The sequence below is a fragment of the Dermacentor silvarum genome, chromosome 8 (assembly GCF_013339745.2).
Source record: "Dermacentor silvarum isolate Dsil-2018 chromosome 8, BIME_Dsil_1.4, whole genome shotgun sequence".
Taxonomy (NCBI): domain Eukaryota; kingdom Metazoa; phylum Arthropoda; class Arachnida; order Ixodida; family Ixodidae; genus Dermacentor; species Dermacentor silvarum.
Genome location: NC_051161.1, coordinates 49,213,295 through 49,230,931, shown reverse-complemented (window position 1 = coordinate 49,230,931; position 17,637 = coordinate 49,213,295). Strand labels below are relative to the sequence as shown.

Here is a 17,637-nt window from a genome sequence, read left to right as displayed (position 1 = left end):
CCTGAGACAGAAATTGAATTTGATGTACTTTGGAAAAAGCTGGGGCACACAGCAAGTGGAAATGCCCAGCACAAAAAAGATCAACTCAGATGAAATTGTTTTTGCTTACCTCAGCATCCACTTTATTCTTTTCATCGTCAGTGACCGAGAGGCTGCAACGAACAGCGTCGCAAATGGCTGTGAGAGACTTCGACATAGACTGGGAAAGAGGCTGCGGTTTCGGCTGTGCAGCTAACCGCGCCTTCTGAGCCATGGCAGCTTTCTTGCGACGATAATAAGCCTTAGCGGACTCCTCATCCTCTTTCTGCTTTTCACTTCGGCCAGTGGGCATGAGCTCAGCGCTATTCACGTGGACATAGGTGGCACCACTTGGACTCGGATCCACCAGGTCTTCTGGAAATGGCAAATGTATTCCAGTGCGCTGGTTCACCACACTCACTGCTGTTGTGGTCACAATTTTGGTCGTGGGAACAACCGTCGGTGGACTTTTGGTCACAGCCACAGGAACTGCTGGCTTCTGAACATCTTCCTCGGCTGGGGCAACTGGTGTGCTCGTTTGGGTTGTTACAATGCATGGAGTTGCCGAGGTTGTGTTTTGAACAGAGGCCAGGACAGTCTGAATGGAGGACGCTGTTTGCGGTGTCTGTGCAACAGAGACGACAATGCTCTGTGGCTGGAGAGCTGACACGGCAGCTTCAGCGGGTTTACATGTGTTAGGTGCAGGCTTCTGTAGCAATCTCGCAAGAGGTACCGTCACTTGCCGAGTGACGACTTTTTGCGTGACAGGCATGGTGATCTGGCCAGCCACAGAACTGGGAGTGACGACAGTCATGGGCACACCCATCTGCATGGTTGGCATAGCGAGATGGGTGACGCCCGACAGGTTGGCAATGGGGAGTGTCTTGCAGACAGACTGCGCCAGCACACGGGTAGTACCAGCAACAGATACCGTGGCCTGAGGACTGGTGTAACCGATGGGCACCTGCTGCTGTGAGGACACAGGGGCCAGCAGCTTGGCCTTTGTGACCTTCACAGGAGGCATGTTGCAGGCCTTCCGGTACTCCATAGCGCCCGGCTTGCTGCGTATCGGCATCCAAGTTTTCTTGACCGCCATCGCACTCGGTACTCCTCCCTGCTGTCGACACTGCTGACACACTTGCTGTTGCTGTTGAAACCACCACCGTGCTTGTGCCATCCATGACTGAAACTGCCGCTGTGTTTGCATTCGACACCACTGCTGTGCCATTCGGTTGCAAGTGCTGCAGCTGGACTTGCTGGACCTGTTGTTGCTGCTGTTGCTGCTGCTGCCTCATTTGCTGCTGCAACTGCTGCACTTGCTGCTGAGCCTGTATTGACTGCTGAATTTGTGCTTGCTGTTGCACCTGCTGCTGTACTTGTTGTACCTGCTGCTGAACCTGCTGTTGAACCTGTTGCTGAACCTGCTGTTGAACTTGTTGCTGAAGCTGCTGTTGAACCTGCTGTGCTAAGTTTGCTGCATCAGTGACAACCTTTGCTTGAGCAGGCTGGTTCTTGAGTATGATGACTGGCATACCTCCAGCCGACAGTGTGGAGCCCTGCTGAAGCAAGCTGTTGACGGGAATCATGATCTTGCCCGCTATGATGCGGCCTCCAACTAGTCCGCCCTGGAGAGGGAGGGTTAGGGCTGTGATGTTCGTAAGCCCCGCCTGTCCCGCGAGCTGGTCTGCCGATAGCACAGTGGCACCGCCACCAGCGTTCATCTGTGCCATGGTGCCTGGTAGGGCGTTGAGCCGCACCAGCTGCTGTAACTGATGCATAGCTTGCATGTTCTGAGCACCCACCATTGTTGGTACAATCTTGGCTGAAACCATGTTGGGTGCTGCGCTGCTCGCTACGGCTCCGGATACTGTTGTGGAGAGTGTTGTGGAGCCACTTGTCGAGGCTGCCAGTAGTCCAGGCAGAGCATTGATGGCAATCTTTTGGTTCCCAACATTCAACACCTTCTCCTGGCCGGAGAGCATAGCAGCATTCAAAAACTTCATTGGCAGCATGCAGACACCTGGCGAGTCAGTCTTCACACCTGCCTGACCTACTTGCTGCTGAAGTGCTCTCGAGTAGATAGGCAGCCTAAGGACTGTGGCTTGTCCTTGCTTGAGTTGGCTAAGCACTTGGCTTGCATCGGTGGTAACGTTTGTGATCAGAGAAGCACAAGATGAGGCAATGGTAAGTGGCTGATTCCCTTGCAATGAGCAACTGCTAGTGGATTGCTGCACTGGGGTTGTTGCGGTAGATGTAATAACTTGTTGCATCACGTGTGGTGCAGCAATTACTTGAGGCAGCACCTGTGGCTGGGACGGTTTGGCGGCTTCTGCTACTGCAGCATTAGGAACAGACATTCCTAATGGAGGTTCCGCTATTGGCTGTGGTGACTCCTGAACTGGTGGCGAGGTCTCCTGTTGCAACGCCACCACATGGCTAGGCAGAGGAGATGGCGCAGGAGTCATGATGCGTGGTGTTGTGGGTACTTGTACCTGGATTGTAGTTTCGGCAGAATGCTTGGGCAGGTCAATAGCATCAGTGGACATCATGGCATCGGGCATTACAGTGCTTTGACTTGCAGAAGTGGAGACCGGCACAGCAGACTGGACGCTGCCCATCGTCTTGACCGCGTAAGGAACATTTGAGGCAACAGTTGCTGCTTTCGAAACCTTTGCATAGTCCTTCAAGGGGCGAACCATTGATGGCACCTGCAAGGAAGCAGGCATAGGTGTTGAGGGCATTGCAGCAGGTGCTTTTGCAACTACCATAGTGGGAGCTTTGGAAACCAGCATTGGTGGTGCTTTACAAACTGTCACCGGCTGTGTTCTTGTGATAATTGCATGCGGTGGTGCTTTCGAAACTGGCACAGGTGAAACTTTGGTGGCGGCTATGGCATGGGTCTTGGTCACTGGTGCTGCAGCCCCTTTTGCTACTGGAACAGACACGGGGACCACTTTGGGCACAGATAATGTTGTTGATGCCTTGGAGACCACCACAGCTGCTGCTTTAGAAGAGGTTACAGCTGCTGTTTTAGAAGAGGTTACGGGTGCTGCTTTACAAGAGGTTCCAGCTGCTGGCTTTGAGGCTGCCACTGGCATTATAGATTTGGGGACCGATACAGACTTGGCTGGCGTGGCAGGAGTCATTGGCACACCCTTCACAGACCGCATCGACACCTTCACAGGGACAGCCTTCTTGCTTGAAAACTTAGGCCTCTTGATCTGGTACCGCAGAAATCGCTTCAGAGGTGTGGTCTGAAGTCGGGCTTCAAATTCAGTGGCCACCCTTTGATATGCTGGACCCTGCGGCAGGTTTAGCTTTGACAGAGGCGGCTTGGGTGCAGCAGCCCCGTCTGTCCATAGGTAAGCCCTCTTTGACTCGTCATCTAGTGAAATGTTGGGCAGGGACAAGACGGGAACAACTCGGAGGCCACTTTTCTTGTTCACCAGGTTATTCGGCGCACTCCCCGAGAGTTTGTCGAAACGCTCCAGCACAACGCGCAGTGTCTGCAAGCACCCACCTCCAGTTGGAGCAGGAGTGGCAAATCCTTCCTTCTTCTTGTGTGACACTTTTTTCTGACTTTTCTTTTTAACTTTGGGCATTCCTACTTGTAACGAATCATGTGCTTTCTCTTCTTGCAGAGGTGGCCCTAAGCCCGTGGGGTCAAGGTCCATGGGCTCCAAGCCAATCGTTTCCAGTTCAGTTGCGTCGAGCTCGGTGGAGTCAAGCCCTGCATCCTCCAGGCCAGTCGAGTCTAGCCCTGTCGGACAAAGCTCCATTGGGCCAAGCTCAGCGGAATCGAGCTCTGTTGCTCCGAGCCTTGTCAGACCAAGCTCTGCTGAACCAAGACCGCTCATGTCCAGCCCTGCAGACTCGGCGAGACCTGTCAAGCCAAACTCTGCAGCAGCATTTTCCACTATGTGAACTTCCTTCTTATGCTTTCTTGAGCTTTTTTTCTTTTTTTTTCGTGACGACTTGCATTTAGCATTCGCCCTTCGCTTGTCCCTGCGTTTAACTGGCATCCCTGCACTATCCAGGGCCTTCTTAATATGCAGCTGAGCTCTCCGCCTTGCCTCTTCATCGCTCTCCCCCTCTTCAGAGGCCGAGTCCGTCTCACTGTCGGCACTGCCACAGCATTCTTGAGGCGTCCTGCGGCTAAACTCAGGAGCCCTCCGGTTCCTTAGCGCCGCTCTTCGGCTTTCAAAACACTCCAAGTACTCGCGCCAGTCGGAACAGAGGTTAACGCACCTCGAACGCACACACTCGAGAACAGTCACAAAGTCTTTGAGAAGCCTGTAGGGGACTCCATTCATCTGCTGGTTAAGGATTGGGTGCCAGAAGTCCATTTCATATTCAGGCCTCCCATCGGCCAGGGCAGGACTTGTCTTCTGCTGCACCGGCTCATCATTGCAGCGACCACCGCAACGGCACAACCGCCTATTCGCGATGTCCTCGAGTTTGCGGCCTGTGCCTTGTTCGTGAGGCAAGCTGGCCTGGCCGCTGCTGTTATAGTTCGACTTCACTTGCACTTGCTCGGTGAGCGATTCTAGATGGGCCAGCTGCTCCTCTGTGGGATCCAGGGCAAAGGCACTGAGGACACACTCGCGCGATACTTCGGGCAAGTCGGGGAACAAGGTCGCCAGCTTGAGCAGAACACCAGCCATGTGCACCTCCATTTCTCGAACGTTGGCCCAGTTCTCTAAGTGCTTGGCGTTCTCGAGGGCGTTGATGTCCATTGTCAGCCCACGAACGAAAAGATCCAGGTAGACTGGAATCAGCTGTCTTCCATACTGCACACAAAAGACAAAAATGAGATATACTGTAGACAAACAGCCACATCACTTTTTTCGAATCAACATGGGTGCACAGCCTGTACACAAATAGGCCTACCTGCTTCAGATGTAGCAGGACAATGAAATACAGTGGAACGTCGTTGATACGATCTTCACAGGAACCGGAAAATAAAGCGTATCATCCGAAAATCATATCATCCAACAAAATCATATTACTATGGGAAAAAAAGAAAACATCCCGAAAAACATATAATGCAGAATCGTATCAACGAGATTCCACTGTGCACACTTACGCGGAAAATTGGCAAAAGAAAAAGTAAATCAGTTTAGACTGGTAAACCATTCTTTCGAAAGCCTGTTTTTGTTAATTTGGTGTGAAAAGGTTGATTGCTACAGAAGAACAGGAAGCACAAACTTTTTTTCGCTGAATTTCATACAGAAACCTCAGCCCAGGTACATTAATTTGACATGGCTGCTTTTGAAGTACTATTTTTCTGTACTTGAGCTGCTTTGGTGTAGGAAATGTTCTTGAAAATTGCAAAAGATGCGTCTTTAGATAGTTTACAATGCAACACCATAGTTCTCTACTTATCCACAATTAGCTAGACCAGAGTAGCGTCAAAACACCGTAAACCCTCGTATAACCCTCTGTCACCATCTATACCATCGCACTGCCTGCGCACCCTTTTCCTCCATGCTGTGCCCGCATGTCATCAGCGGCAAGCGGGTGCGCGCACTCGCGGCAACACTCGGCGCCTTTCGTGCCACGCACGTGGGCGAACAAGTTACCCTCAGCCTCTCTGTCGTGCCACCATAGGCAAGATCCCACTCACATGTTCCCACAGGACATCACAGAAGAGGTAGAACTGCGCGCTGTTGGCTGCATGGGGCAGCAGCAGACGTAACGCAGCCCGTGCCACCTGCGGCACCGCGTGGCCCTGTATCCTCTGTAACTGGCACCACAGCACCATGAGCTCGCGAGTGCAGCAGAACGGAGACGGCAGCAGGAGGTCTCGCACCAGGAACACGTGCACGAGGGCTTCAGCCACATCCGCACGCTCGGGGTCATTGGTGCGTTGCGCCAGACCTCGCACCAGCTGGACCCCTTCGTGGCACGAGAACCTTGAAGTCTGCAAAGGGCCAAACAGGTGCAAGCTTTATTACAAACAGAATAGAGTTCTGATAAGACTGGATGCACCAGACATAAGATCGTAAAATGAGCCCAAATTCGTAAACTTTACGGGAAGTACGGGAGAGCTGGCAGGCACGAAAGTGGTCTTCACCCAATCAGCGTCACTGACAACCGGTATGTTTTTGTTTGCATTTCTGTCCTGCCACATTCCTTTTGTGATTCATTTTGTCAGATAGGAATGGAAGGACCACACCAGGATAGCATTTGCCATTATCCATGTCAGTTTTCCATCTCTGCACAACCAAAAGATTAAACCGCTGTGTTCACGTTTTATGATATCCAAGAAAAAGAACCGACGCTGGGGGCGCGTCTCCCCCCCAAAAAAACCCTGACACTGAAAGGGTTGAAGACCAACTACAACGAAATTTTGGACCACATAAAAAGCCAAACTTCGGATAGCGTAGATGCAGATGTGCCTCCATGCAAACTTTTATGTTTGAAATGAATGAAAGCGTTTTGCTCCGGCTGCATGCCAGTGGCGCGCAGTCCACCTCGAATGCATTATTATCAGGCAGGCCAGAAAAATTATTTTCCATGGTAAAATAAATTAATTTTTTACAAATGCAGCACCACAGAATAATTGGCCGAGGCCGTGAGTGCGTTCAGCATTCGCCTGGCGTGATGCACATTGTTGCGAAATCCAGATGTCCCACGTGTGATCTTAACTCAGCGAAGCTGGCAGTTTTAAACTGTGTTCTGCAATTTCATCAGTTCAAAACATTGGCACACTTGTGAGCTTTCGCTGTTCCTACCAGTGTACGTGTACATACAAACTATAGCAATATGTGTTCGCAGTAGTTGCCAGCTGATTGCCCGCAAACCTCACGTCAGATTAACATGTATTCATCCACGGGTACAAACATACACTAAGGGCAAGCTCCCTGCGACGGCACGCCGCCTGACACCGCCGCTGGATAGGCCTAACCAGCGCTGTCTCGTTGGTGGCCAAAGTGTCAGTTTGGTTCAGAGTTGCTTCGCAGTGGCTGAAAATGGAGGAACGACCTCGCCAACAAAAGCGAGGGCACATTCCATTCGATTCGCGCCATACACGACTGCTTGGTCCACATGTCAAAACACAGTCAAACATATGTAACTCTGGCAAATTACATTATAAGTAGGGATGGGTGAATAGTGAATTTGAGGTTCGAAGCGAATTCGAAGCGAATAGTGATTTGGTCGAATAATTTCGAATCGAATAGTTCAAATAGTATATACGGTTAAACCTGCTAATAACGAACCTCCATATAACGAATTCCTGGACATAACGAAGTTTTATTCCTATAGCAATTATATGGACACTTCAACCGGATTTCTGCCTCGGCGTCGCCGTCGCCGTGAGGTTCCGTATAGATTCCAAGGGCGATAAAATCGTCGCTGCGCGCCGTATGCGCGAGCGAAAGCGCGCGGGGAACGCGCGCTATCACGGAGGGTCCCCCGCGCCGCCGCGCTATCGCGGGGGAAAGCAAACGCGACTGTCTCACGAAAGGCCGTGGAGGTATGGGAGGCAGGGAGGCGGGGCGGCGCTATGCTCCGGCGCCGAAGGCGTATCTTGCCACTCAATCTCCCACGCGAAAGCACCAAAGGGAAGAGGGGGGGAGGGCAGCTTCTTTTCTGCCAACAACTTCTTCTCTGCTCGGCGGTCGCCCGCACCGTCTCTTATCTCCACACGGCTCTGACCTTTGTATGCGATGTGCATTCGCCGCTCAGTTTCCGTTGAAGCGATAGACGGCGCGAACTTGCGCTTGCTGCCAGCGTTTTGACAGTCGTTGGCTGTGGTCATTCAATGTGATCTATTCATGTTTGCTTGTGCGCGCTGACACCATGATTGTTAATTCAGTTAGTAAGCCAATGTGTCCAAGTTTATGCAGCCGATAAAACTACTATCCCTACTCCGAATAGCTCTCTACTAATTTGCTATCGCAATCGATGCTTCGCCTTTCGGGTGAAACTGCGGCATTTTTTCTATTCCCCGCCGTTACTCCATAAAAGCACATGTATTTGAGACCTCTACCTAACGAAGTAGCAGCGGGAGACCCCCTCGAAATAACGAATTTTCCCCGCCGACAACCTAGATATTTTCGCCCAAATTTTGTCATTATTGCGTGAGCAGCAATCGGAAGCACCTTCTCCGCCGCGACGGCATGCGAAGCGGCGGCGGCGCGCTTGGCGCGCTCAAATTCACAGCGAATGCGGGGTGAGAGCGAGCGCACTGTGCGCGAGGCGAGGCGGGCCTGCATCCATCCCTCGACCCGGCGATCTTGCCGCCACGGGCGTCACCTTTCCCCCTCCCTTTATTCAAACCTGATCCGCTTGCTGCAGCTGGCCTAGCCCGCCAAGCCGGCACTCTCCTTTTCCTGTTGATGTTGCCGAAGAAAAAAAATTTAAAACTTTTTCAATGCGCTGGCAGCGCCACACTCTGGGGCGCAATCTTGTACGCGTTCCAAAATGGAACGGAGGCGGTCCGTTCCATCGAGCCCCACACGATTGGTCAATTTGAACCGGGAGCCACACAAGATTGGTCAATTTGAACCGTGACGATCAAATTGACCATTCGTGTGCGGCTCGATGGAACGGACCGCCTCCGTTCCATTTTGGAACGCATACAAGATTGCGCCCCTGGTTACTGTGCAAGTCTCTGCGCTTCACTTCACTAACCTGACACTAGGCGACACTATACGACGCTACGACGCCATCGTGTCGCTCGCTCTTCGTTTCCGACGCCTCGCGCTTTTGCGAAACGACACGCGTCCACACATCCAGTACCTGGTATGACATTCCAAGGATGAGTGCTTCGACGAAGAAACGCAAGATATTAGCGCATTTAATGAATATGACAAAAGCATATCGTATCAACTTTCAAGCGTATCGCATCTCATGTAAACAAGGTAATTCGCTAGGAAGGCTACGTTCTCGCGAGAGTTAATGCGCTACATGTCAACAGCGTCGCATCGCCTTTCCCAAATGCACTTGGAAATGCGATGCACTACTGTCGCATTCATGTAAATGCGGCTAGTGACCTTGTCTGCAGTTCGCTTTGAAGATAAGCCCGCGCAGGCGCACACTTTTTCCACATCGCAGATCGCTTTCAAGATACGGCGGCCGCCGCCGAAGTAAACGCCTCCCTTTCTTGCCTCCCCCGCCGTGCCTAGCGCGGAAGAGCGCCGTCCCCCCCTTCTCCCTCGCGCGCGCGAGATCGAGTCTGACCCCCACAAGCTTTCACTCGCACGCACAGCGTACGGTGCGCGGCGACGATGTCGCCATGTTTGGACTTTACACAGAACCTCAAAGCGACGTTCACGGTGACGGCACAAATGCGCTTCGCAATAAAATGTGCTGCTGCGCGGTTAATACTCTGACGGCGACAGCGAATTCGCACCCCCTACCCGGCAGCTTCTCCACGTTACCGGGAACTTATCTCGAAGGCCATGCTTTTGTGCGCGGCAATCGGGAACAGCTGTACAAGGCAGGAAATAAGTCATGGTCGCCATGCTGTAAGTTCACTATCGCTGGCAACTGTCGTCCGGGCGTCGCAACTCGAGAATCCAATGTCTGCGCACATGAGATTTTGGCTATTTTGTGCCTGTGCCTGTAGAACAAGAAAAATAGTATGCCCTAACCGTTTGGTGGGCAATGAGCGACTACGGCTTAAGTGGTCAGCCAATACATGGGGTTCAATGGGGCTGGGTGGGGGAATCTTCGCGACTACGTTTAAACCGCAATTACGCATTAAAGCGGGTACGTATTAATGAGGTTTGACTGTACTATCCTTACTTCGTATAGCTGTCTGCTAATTTGCTGTCGCAATCGATGCTTCGCCTTTCGGGCGAAACTGGGACTTTCTTGGTCATCGTAACTTTAGTGTTTGGGAGTAAATCTTGAGCGATAGTACATCGGTAAGCGTTTCTTTTTCGAATTTTCGTGCCGAACCTGCATATAACGAAATCTCTATAAAACGAAGTTTTTCGGGAATTTGTCAATTTCGTTATATCCAGGTTTAACTGTATCACATATTACAGTAAAACCTAGTTATAATTTGAATTTCACGGCACCGAAAAAGAAATGTCCGAATTAACCAAATGCGGAATTATCAGGATATCGAGAAAACAACGAGCAAATGCTTACTACGTCAGCATGATTTTATTAGCGTAATGGATGAGCAAATCCTTTTGCTATTCTGCACAAAATAAGTGCGGAAGCTGCAGTTCTCGTCATCTCGTGACTGATTGGCTCTCGCAGCGGCAATCGAGGCCTCGCGACTTCCTTCGCAGCACGGCCGCGGCGCGTGCCATCATTCGCGACACGCTTTGCACTACCGCGCGCACATCCCAACGTTACTAGCCTAGCTTCAGTTGTAAAACTCAGCGGCGTTGCGCGGAACCACCACCCGCCCGTGCCTTCATGGCACTGCCGTCGCAGCCAGCTTCACTTCCCCACTAGCCGGCTATGCGAACTGGCCGGACGAAACACGCGCTGCAGCGTTGATGTATACTGTGGTTGGTTGTTGACAGCGGATTTCAGGAAGCATGTCATCCGCGAAGCTGTAGCCTTCGCCGTGTTTGTTAAAGATATTATCAGTCGATGCTGATGTGCTGTGTTTCTGACTGCAACAAGCGGCTATCGAATAATGTCGACAGTTCTGCGTGCCAGTTCTTGTGTGCTCCCAGCAATGCGACACTTCGCTCGGCATTGAACAGAGCGATTCCTCGTGCCGACCGGGAACTCTCTGCGAAATCCATGGTGTGTGATTTACACTTTCATGAGCAGGACATCTTAAAGCGTTTGTGCATATTATCAATGGACAGACGGTTGAGGTGCCACGAGACAAGTGGACACTTGCCGAGGGTGCGGTGCCGAAAGTGTTCCCGAACCTTTCCTCGTATCTGTCGATCCAACTGGGGAAAAAAAAAAGAAAAAGAAACGCAAACGAAGAGAGATGTTTGGTGCGAGGAGAGAAGAGAGATGTTCTGGGCCATCTTCGAAGAGCTGTCAGAGAATACGTTGAGTCGTGTTGGGTGCCCCTTGCGCTTTCAGGAGCTGAGTGCACACATCATTAAATATTTAACAGCGGAGCTGTTTAAGCTTTTTGCTTCCCCCCGCGTAGTGTTCGCAAAAATTCGCCCAGCGATGACATCACTGCGCACAGCTGCGCCTTGCATCACCTTGCGACAGTCAATCAATAGCTAATCGATAATCGATCAATAAACAATAAATTCTGGAAAATGCTAGGGATGACTTGGTAGTGCTTAGTCTAGCCCAAATACGTGGCCAATACCTTGCGATTGCCAATCAATAGCTAATCGATAATCAATCAATAATCAATAAACTCCGGGAAATGCTGGAGATGACTTGGTAGTGCTTAGCCTAGCCCAAATACGTAGCCAATACCTTGCGATAGCCTATCAATAGCTAATCAATAATTGATCAATAATCAATAAATTCCGGAAAATGCTGGGGATGACTTGGTAGTGATTAGCCTAGCCTAAATATGCGGCCAGTACCTTGCGATAGCCAATCAATAGGTAATCGATCAATAATCAATAAATTCCAGAAAAGCATAACCCGTATAAGGCCAGGACCAGCTAGGTTGCGATCAGCTCCGCTGTTTATTTAACTTTGCGCCACTTGTGCAAGCTACGCTAATTTCTATTTAGTCACACGCATGCATACACACATACCTTGCATAAAAATGCATTCTTAGGCAAGGTTCCTGGAGCAGTGGCGGGGATCCAGTCTTGAAGTAAAGGCAGCGAGGAAACGTGCCAAGCTGCTGTAGGTGGAGTTGGTTTCCACATAGGCCCAAATCATTTGCCTAGATTATGTCCCTTGTGACAGTTTAAGTCTTAGCTATACAGGGTGTTTCAGCAAACACTTTCAAAATTTATTTAAGGTTGCCTGTGGCAGATAGCTCAATTCTAGTAATTGAGCTGGTCTACTCAAAGAGGCGGACATTACTTGCACAAAAAATTGAAATGCATAATCGACTAATCACCAAAAATTCACTAATTAAGTTTTTAACTAATTACCTGATGGCCCATATTGCAATTTACAAATTGTAGCCAAGTAGTTCATAAGGTGGTCCACTTGGAATTATTTCTCAGGATGACACCAGTTTCGAGATATTAATTCCCGAACTTTGCGGAGAAATGCATTGACGTTCCAGTTAAGTTCGTGCTTCAATGCATAAAGCGACGTTTTTTAAGAACCTAACTGGAACGCCAATGCATTTCTTCGCAAAGTTCGGGAATTATTATGTCGAAAGTGGTGTCATCCCGAGAATTTGTTCCAAGTGGATTCATCTTGCGAACTCCACGGCTGCAATTTGTAAATTGCAATATGGGCCATCAGATACTTAGTTAAAAACTTAATTAGTGCATTTTTGTTAATTATTCGATTATGCATTTAAATTTCTTGACCAAGTAATGTCCGCCTCTTCGAGTAGACCAGCTCATGAAATATATTGTGCTATCTGCCACAGGGAACCTTTATGAAATTTGAATGTGTTCGCTGAAACACCCTGTATATAGGGGCATACAGTTGTTTTTTTACTTCGTTTTCTTTAATAAAGCATTCATTGGTTTACAAGAAAGTTGTGCTGTTATTTCTGTGGATAACAAATTTGGTCTCACTAGCTGGCGTATAACTGCCCCAGACCAAAGCATTAAACAAGTAAAAGCAGCGAGAAAACGTGCCAAGCTGCTGTATGGGAAAAGTAAACTGCATGAAAGGTTTAGGCGGCAGGAAGAAACACACGACACTTAAAAACGCAGCTTCTGCGCTTCGTCGTACATGCGTTTCTTCCTATCATGCAGTTTACCGTTCTTTCAGTATGAACCAACTAGCCCGATATATGTTATAGCTGTACGTGGATACCAATTTTGCATGGTATCACTAGTAATTCGGACTATAGGGAGAACACCAGCGAGCGTGAAACACGCGCAAGCTGCCCGTCCACACAAGCTCAAGGCTGCGGCGAGGCGTCTGCAGTGGAGCGCGATGGAACAGCGCCGCCATCTGGCGGCTGCCCAAGGAGTGGCGACAGCGGCGGTAAGCGCACGGGCAGAGAGTTTTCCAACTGAAGCTAGTCTAGTAACATTGCGCACATTCCGACTATTTTTTCGCCAGTAAGCTGACCGCTAACAGATCGCACGTCTATCACGATGTAGTCGGTGCTCTACATCCTGGACAACTTTGCACCGAGTCAAACTGAAACAACTGTTTGTCGCAACCGCGGCCGCTATCGACGCGATTATAAACGGCGACCTTGCAGTGCTTAAGGCACGTGGCCGACATACGCACCGAGTCAGAACGAAACTACCGTTCACTGCAACGACTGCAGACGAAATCATGGTCGCTATCTATAGGATCATGGATGGCCACTACGCAGCTTTTTAGGCATGCGGCCGACATGCGTATTAAGTCGAAATGAAACTACTTTTGCCACAACCACTGCGGAAGAAACTGCTGCAGCTATCGACGCGATCACGAATGGCGACTATGAAATACCGCGGCCAACGCGTTGTTATGCGCAGCGGTAAACGCAATAACGGCACAAATAGGCACGAAGCGTTCTGTCGTTGCTGTCATTCACGTACGATTTCCACTGATGACTATGACGATGCGGACTCCGCCGCTTCGTTTCGGTTGTACGATAGCGCCGTTTCTGCTTTTTTGTGTCGCACATTTCCGGCTCTTTAATGCAAAAACTGATGCAAGAAGCCTTCGAGATTTATGGTTGATGTATGGCAGCCATGACGTGAAGCATAGCCTCCGAGAAGTGTACCGGTCGTCCGTGTCTTCAGGTTGCTTATTCGGGAGCGCCGAATAACTCGAAAATAACGAATTCTTGAATTCGAATCAAAGCGAATAGCGAATATAGAATTATTCGATTGAATATTCGACAATACTGAATATTCGCCCATCCCTAATCCGCCTTTTTCGTTTTCCTGTGCTGCCCTCTGCAGTTGTTTATGCTGCTGTACCGAATGTGCCGTCTCTTGTATTGCATTTGGCGCATAGGTAAACAGCACATATGTGTCAGCATGACAACACGTACAGACCCACCCATCAATACGTTGCGAATGCGACCGGCAGCCTACGGGAACGGTGACGTATATAAATACAGATGTCGGCACAGCAGTTTGGCAGAGCGCTCTGTTCCCACTTGCAGCTTATTGTGTACGCGCCGTGCGAAGCGAGGAGTAGTTTATTTAAAATCGCTAAGGCCAGAACTGAACTATAAAAGCAGTTTCCTTCGTCCTAGCTGCTTACTTTTCAGTTCAGGTCCGCCGACAGCGGGTGCATGAACTCGACGGCGCCAGGCCTAACCTTCGCTGAACAGGATCAACATTGGCTAAAACTTCATGCGGACGGCTTGCGAGGGTTGAAGCTTGTGCATTTCGACTTCACAGGCATGTTATGACTCATTTTGAGCTTGATTAATTATATGTGCAAACAATTGCGTTATCAGTTCGACGGCCGATCGCGTGGGGTTCGGTCGAACGATGTTTGACACACTGATTTTATCGGTGCCGTCGACAAGAAAGCCCGTCGCAGTACAACTCGCGCTCTTCGGTTGTGTCTTGTAGGCCTGGTATGATAAAATGGTCTCAGCGACACCATGCGCTGAATAGTCGGCCAATCGTTGGCGTGAGCATTTTGTTGGTCTCATATACCGACCCAGTATTACCGCGCCCGACTTCACGAGTACGTGAAGTCAGGCATGAAGTGCCGTCCAAGTGTAACGCACGCAGGGGTTTATCGATAAATTTGGTATTATAGCTATCAATGCAAGGCGGCAACTATCCCTGTGCAGTCTTATCTTAAAGTGGAGTTGCAGTCTTACGTTCCTACGCTACGTACGTTTTCAGTACCGCACCGACGTCGAGCTACCAGTGAAATGAATGAATCAATAAAACTTTATTTGAAACTGGTGGAGTTTCAACGCATTACACGGCATGAGTGTTTACAGTAGCGCGCGTCCGTTTTTTTTTTTTTCCCAGAGGACTTTCCCCTGAGATAGGGCTGCGCGGCCGCGCGCGCGACCCTTCCAAAACGTTTCGCGGCTAATCCGCCAAGGCAGAGCGGCCCATGTGCCATTGGGCCGTGAGAAAGGCGGATTATAAGCGATCTATGCTATAGCCTAAAATGCACACACACACTCCCCCACACAATGGGCTACAGCATCTCACCTCGGTGCAAAGTTCCTGGATCCTTCGCTGCCGGTAGAGGATGCAGAACAGGTGTTCGAGGAAGGCTTGCCCGCTGACACCCACCCGCACCACTTCCATGCCCGTCTGCCGTCGCTCTTCATTGCGCTCCTCCTGCTCCTGCTGCATGAGGATGGTCAGCTGTTCTCGGCAAATCCTCTCCACCACACCATCTTGCTGCCAAAACCGCAAGCACTCCAGACGGCACAGCAAGTCCTCGGAGTCACAGGCTTTCAAGCCTAGTAAAGTGAGAAGTAAAAGAAAAAGAGAGACGTTGACCAGGAGAGATTGCATTAATACACAGTATTAAAAGCAAAAACAGTGCAGACTACCATATAACCCCTTCAGTCACGAATTATGATAGACTTTCGATAAATGTATGAAATTTACAAATATTTATGCCAAGGCAATGCATGCTCCATTGAAAGCAAATCTAGGTAGTGGAAGGACTCCTTGTGCATATTATGATGACTCATTATAATTATAGAGTTATCGAATATCTGCTTAGGGATCAGTCAGTTATACTACGTTTCTTCATAAAATAAATTTAGTAAACTGCTCGAATTACAGTAAAAGCTCGATGATACGAATCTCACGGGGTCACGAAAAATATTCGTATTAGCCGAAATTCGTATCATCGAAACACAATTAAAACTACTGTCGAATCTCGATAATTCGAACTCGAAGGGGCCCGAAAATTTGTTCGAATTAAAAGGGCGTATTTTTGAAGTATTCGTGCACCATAGCACGATGCAAGAACGGTGCGAGTCGTGAAATATCGCGGCGCGCAAGCACATAGCAAGCGCGGGCCACGAAACAGCCCACGCCGGCTAACGGTCGCTTCCCGATAACGACAGAAAACGAAGCACACGGGTGCGCGCGGAGACCGTCGAAGGTGAGGGAGGAGGGCGGCAGGGAAGCGGATTTGGCCGCGTCAACTCCGCCGCTTCGGTGGCTCCCCTCGCCCTCCCTCTCAACGCCCTCGTAGTTCTCTCACCTTCGACTCCGTGCGCACATCTCGGTGCGCCCCCGCTGCCATGCTGGCGCCAGCTTATTTTAGCCGCCCCCTGAAGTTTCGTTTTCTGCCGTTATCGGGAAGCGAGCGTTTGCGGGCGTGGCAGTTTAGTTGGCCGACTGTGCCTCCGCCGCTGCTTCCCTCTGCGCTGCTGCCGCAGCGTGCAAGGTCAAGATGTGACTAGAAAATAGAGGAGAAGGGTTCACTGCCATTTTATCCGCGTGGCTGAGACGTCGGCACTAGTGTGTGCTAGAATACGGTTGTCTAGAACACTCTAGTCGGCACGTACACGCTTGTTCCGGCGCGATGCAGAAACGGCGACCTTGCAATTTGAGAGAGAAGGAAATTTCCGCCGCGGGTTCTTTTTTTTTCCCCCGTTCCTTCCCGCGCGGCATTGAGGGGTCTCTCCTGAGCTTTTGCTCTGTGGCGGTGTCGGAGCAATGCCGGTTGGAGGCGCCGCCGCGTGATTCGGCGCGCTGCTAAGAGCATTGTCGGTGCGCGGTATGTTCGAAATAAGCGTGTTCGAATTCGCTTGCTTCGCGTTGACGTTGAACGAAAGCACGTTTTTCATGATAGTCTCGCTGTGCTACAATTGTGCTCAGTGTTGACGTTGCGAGGCCTAGCTCCTTAGCCAACTCCGTCCGCTTCCTCTTGGGATCCTCATCAACCTTTCGAAGAATGTCTAATTTCTCTTTAAAGGAGAGTGCTTTCCGCTTGCGAGACATAGCTCGCTGCGACAAGGAAAAATGGCGCAAACACGAAGAACGTGGCCCGGAGCGCAGCAGCCACTCCATCTGACGGCTCGCAGAAAAGGAGGGAAAGTACAAAAGCACCAAAAGCGCCACCGCCTCAAACTCTTCGCGCCCAGTGGCGGAGTCCGCGCTGTCCGGCGCCGCGCCTCCGCACCAAAAGAGAAGGAGAGAAAGCGCGTGACTGCGCTGTTCTCTTTCGCGGCCGTCGGTGCGACGTTTATTCGTATCAACCGACGCAGGCTGAAAATCGATTCGTAACAACCGTTGTCTAGCACGTTGCAAAGTAATGGAGCTCGGCCGGGACCAGAGAAAAATTCGTATCATCCGGAAATTCGTATTAGCCGTGATCGTATCATCGAGCTTTTACTGTACATACACAATTTAATTATTCGCTGCAAGCATTACTAGAAAGGAAAAAAAGGTTATTTCACAGCTGCTACCAAACCGCTTCACGTCGAACAGCCCGTCAAACACGGTAGTGCCTTCACCAAAGCGGTCGTCTATAGTGACACATTGCACTCAAAATTAAAATGGAGGTGCATTAGGTAAGCGGAATTTTCAAGTTACTATAAGCTTAATGTTCGCGATCTATTCCTTGACACCACTGCAGAGAAATTGCGAAAATAAGTCGCGTACACAAATGTGTACGCCGTTGAAGGGG

At 50.1% G+C, this 17,637-nt stretch overlaps 1 protein-coding gene across 1 annotated transcript in view; it reads right to left on the bottom strand.

The window, feature by feature from the left end:
* LOC119461182 (uncharacterized) overlaps positions 1–17,637 on the bottom strand; it is a 49,038-nt gene that overhangs the window by 4,188 nt on the left and 27,213 nt on the right. The window contains exons 7-10 of the mRNA XM_049672841.1: positions 15,192–15,448; positions 5,645–5,941; positions 1,153–4,808; positions 110–1,118 (exon numbers count right to left, since the gene is read on the bottom strand). Coding sequence (XP_049528798.1) covers positions 110–1,118; positions 1,153–4,808; positions 5,645–5,941; positions 15,192–15,448 — 5,219 coding nt within the window. The remainder of the gene's footprint in view (positions 1–109; positions 1,119–1,152; positions 4,809–5,644; positions 5,942–15,191; positions 15,449–17,637) is intronic.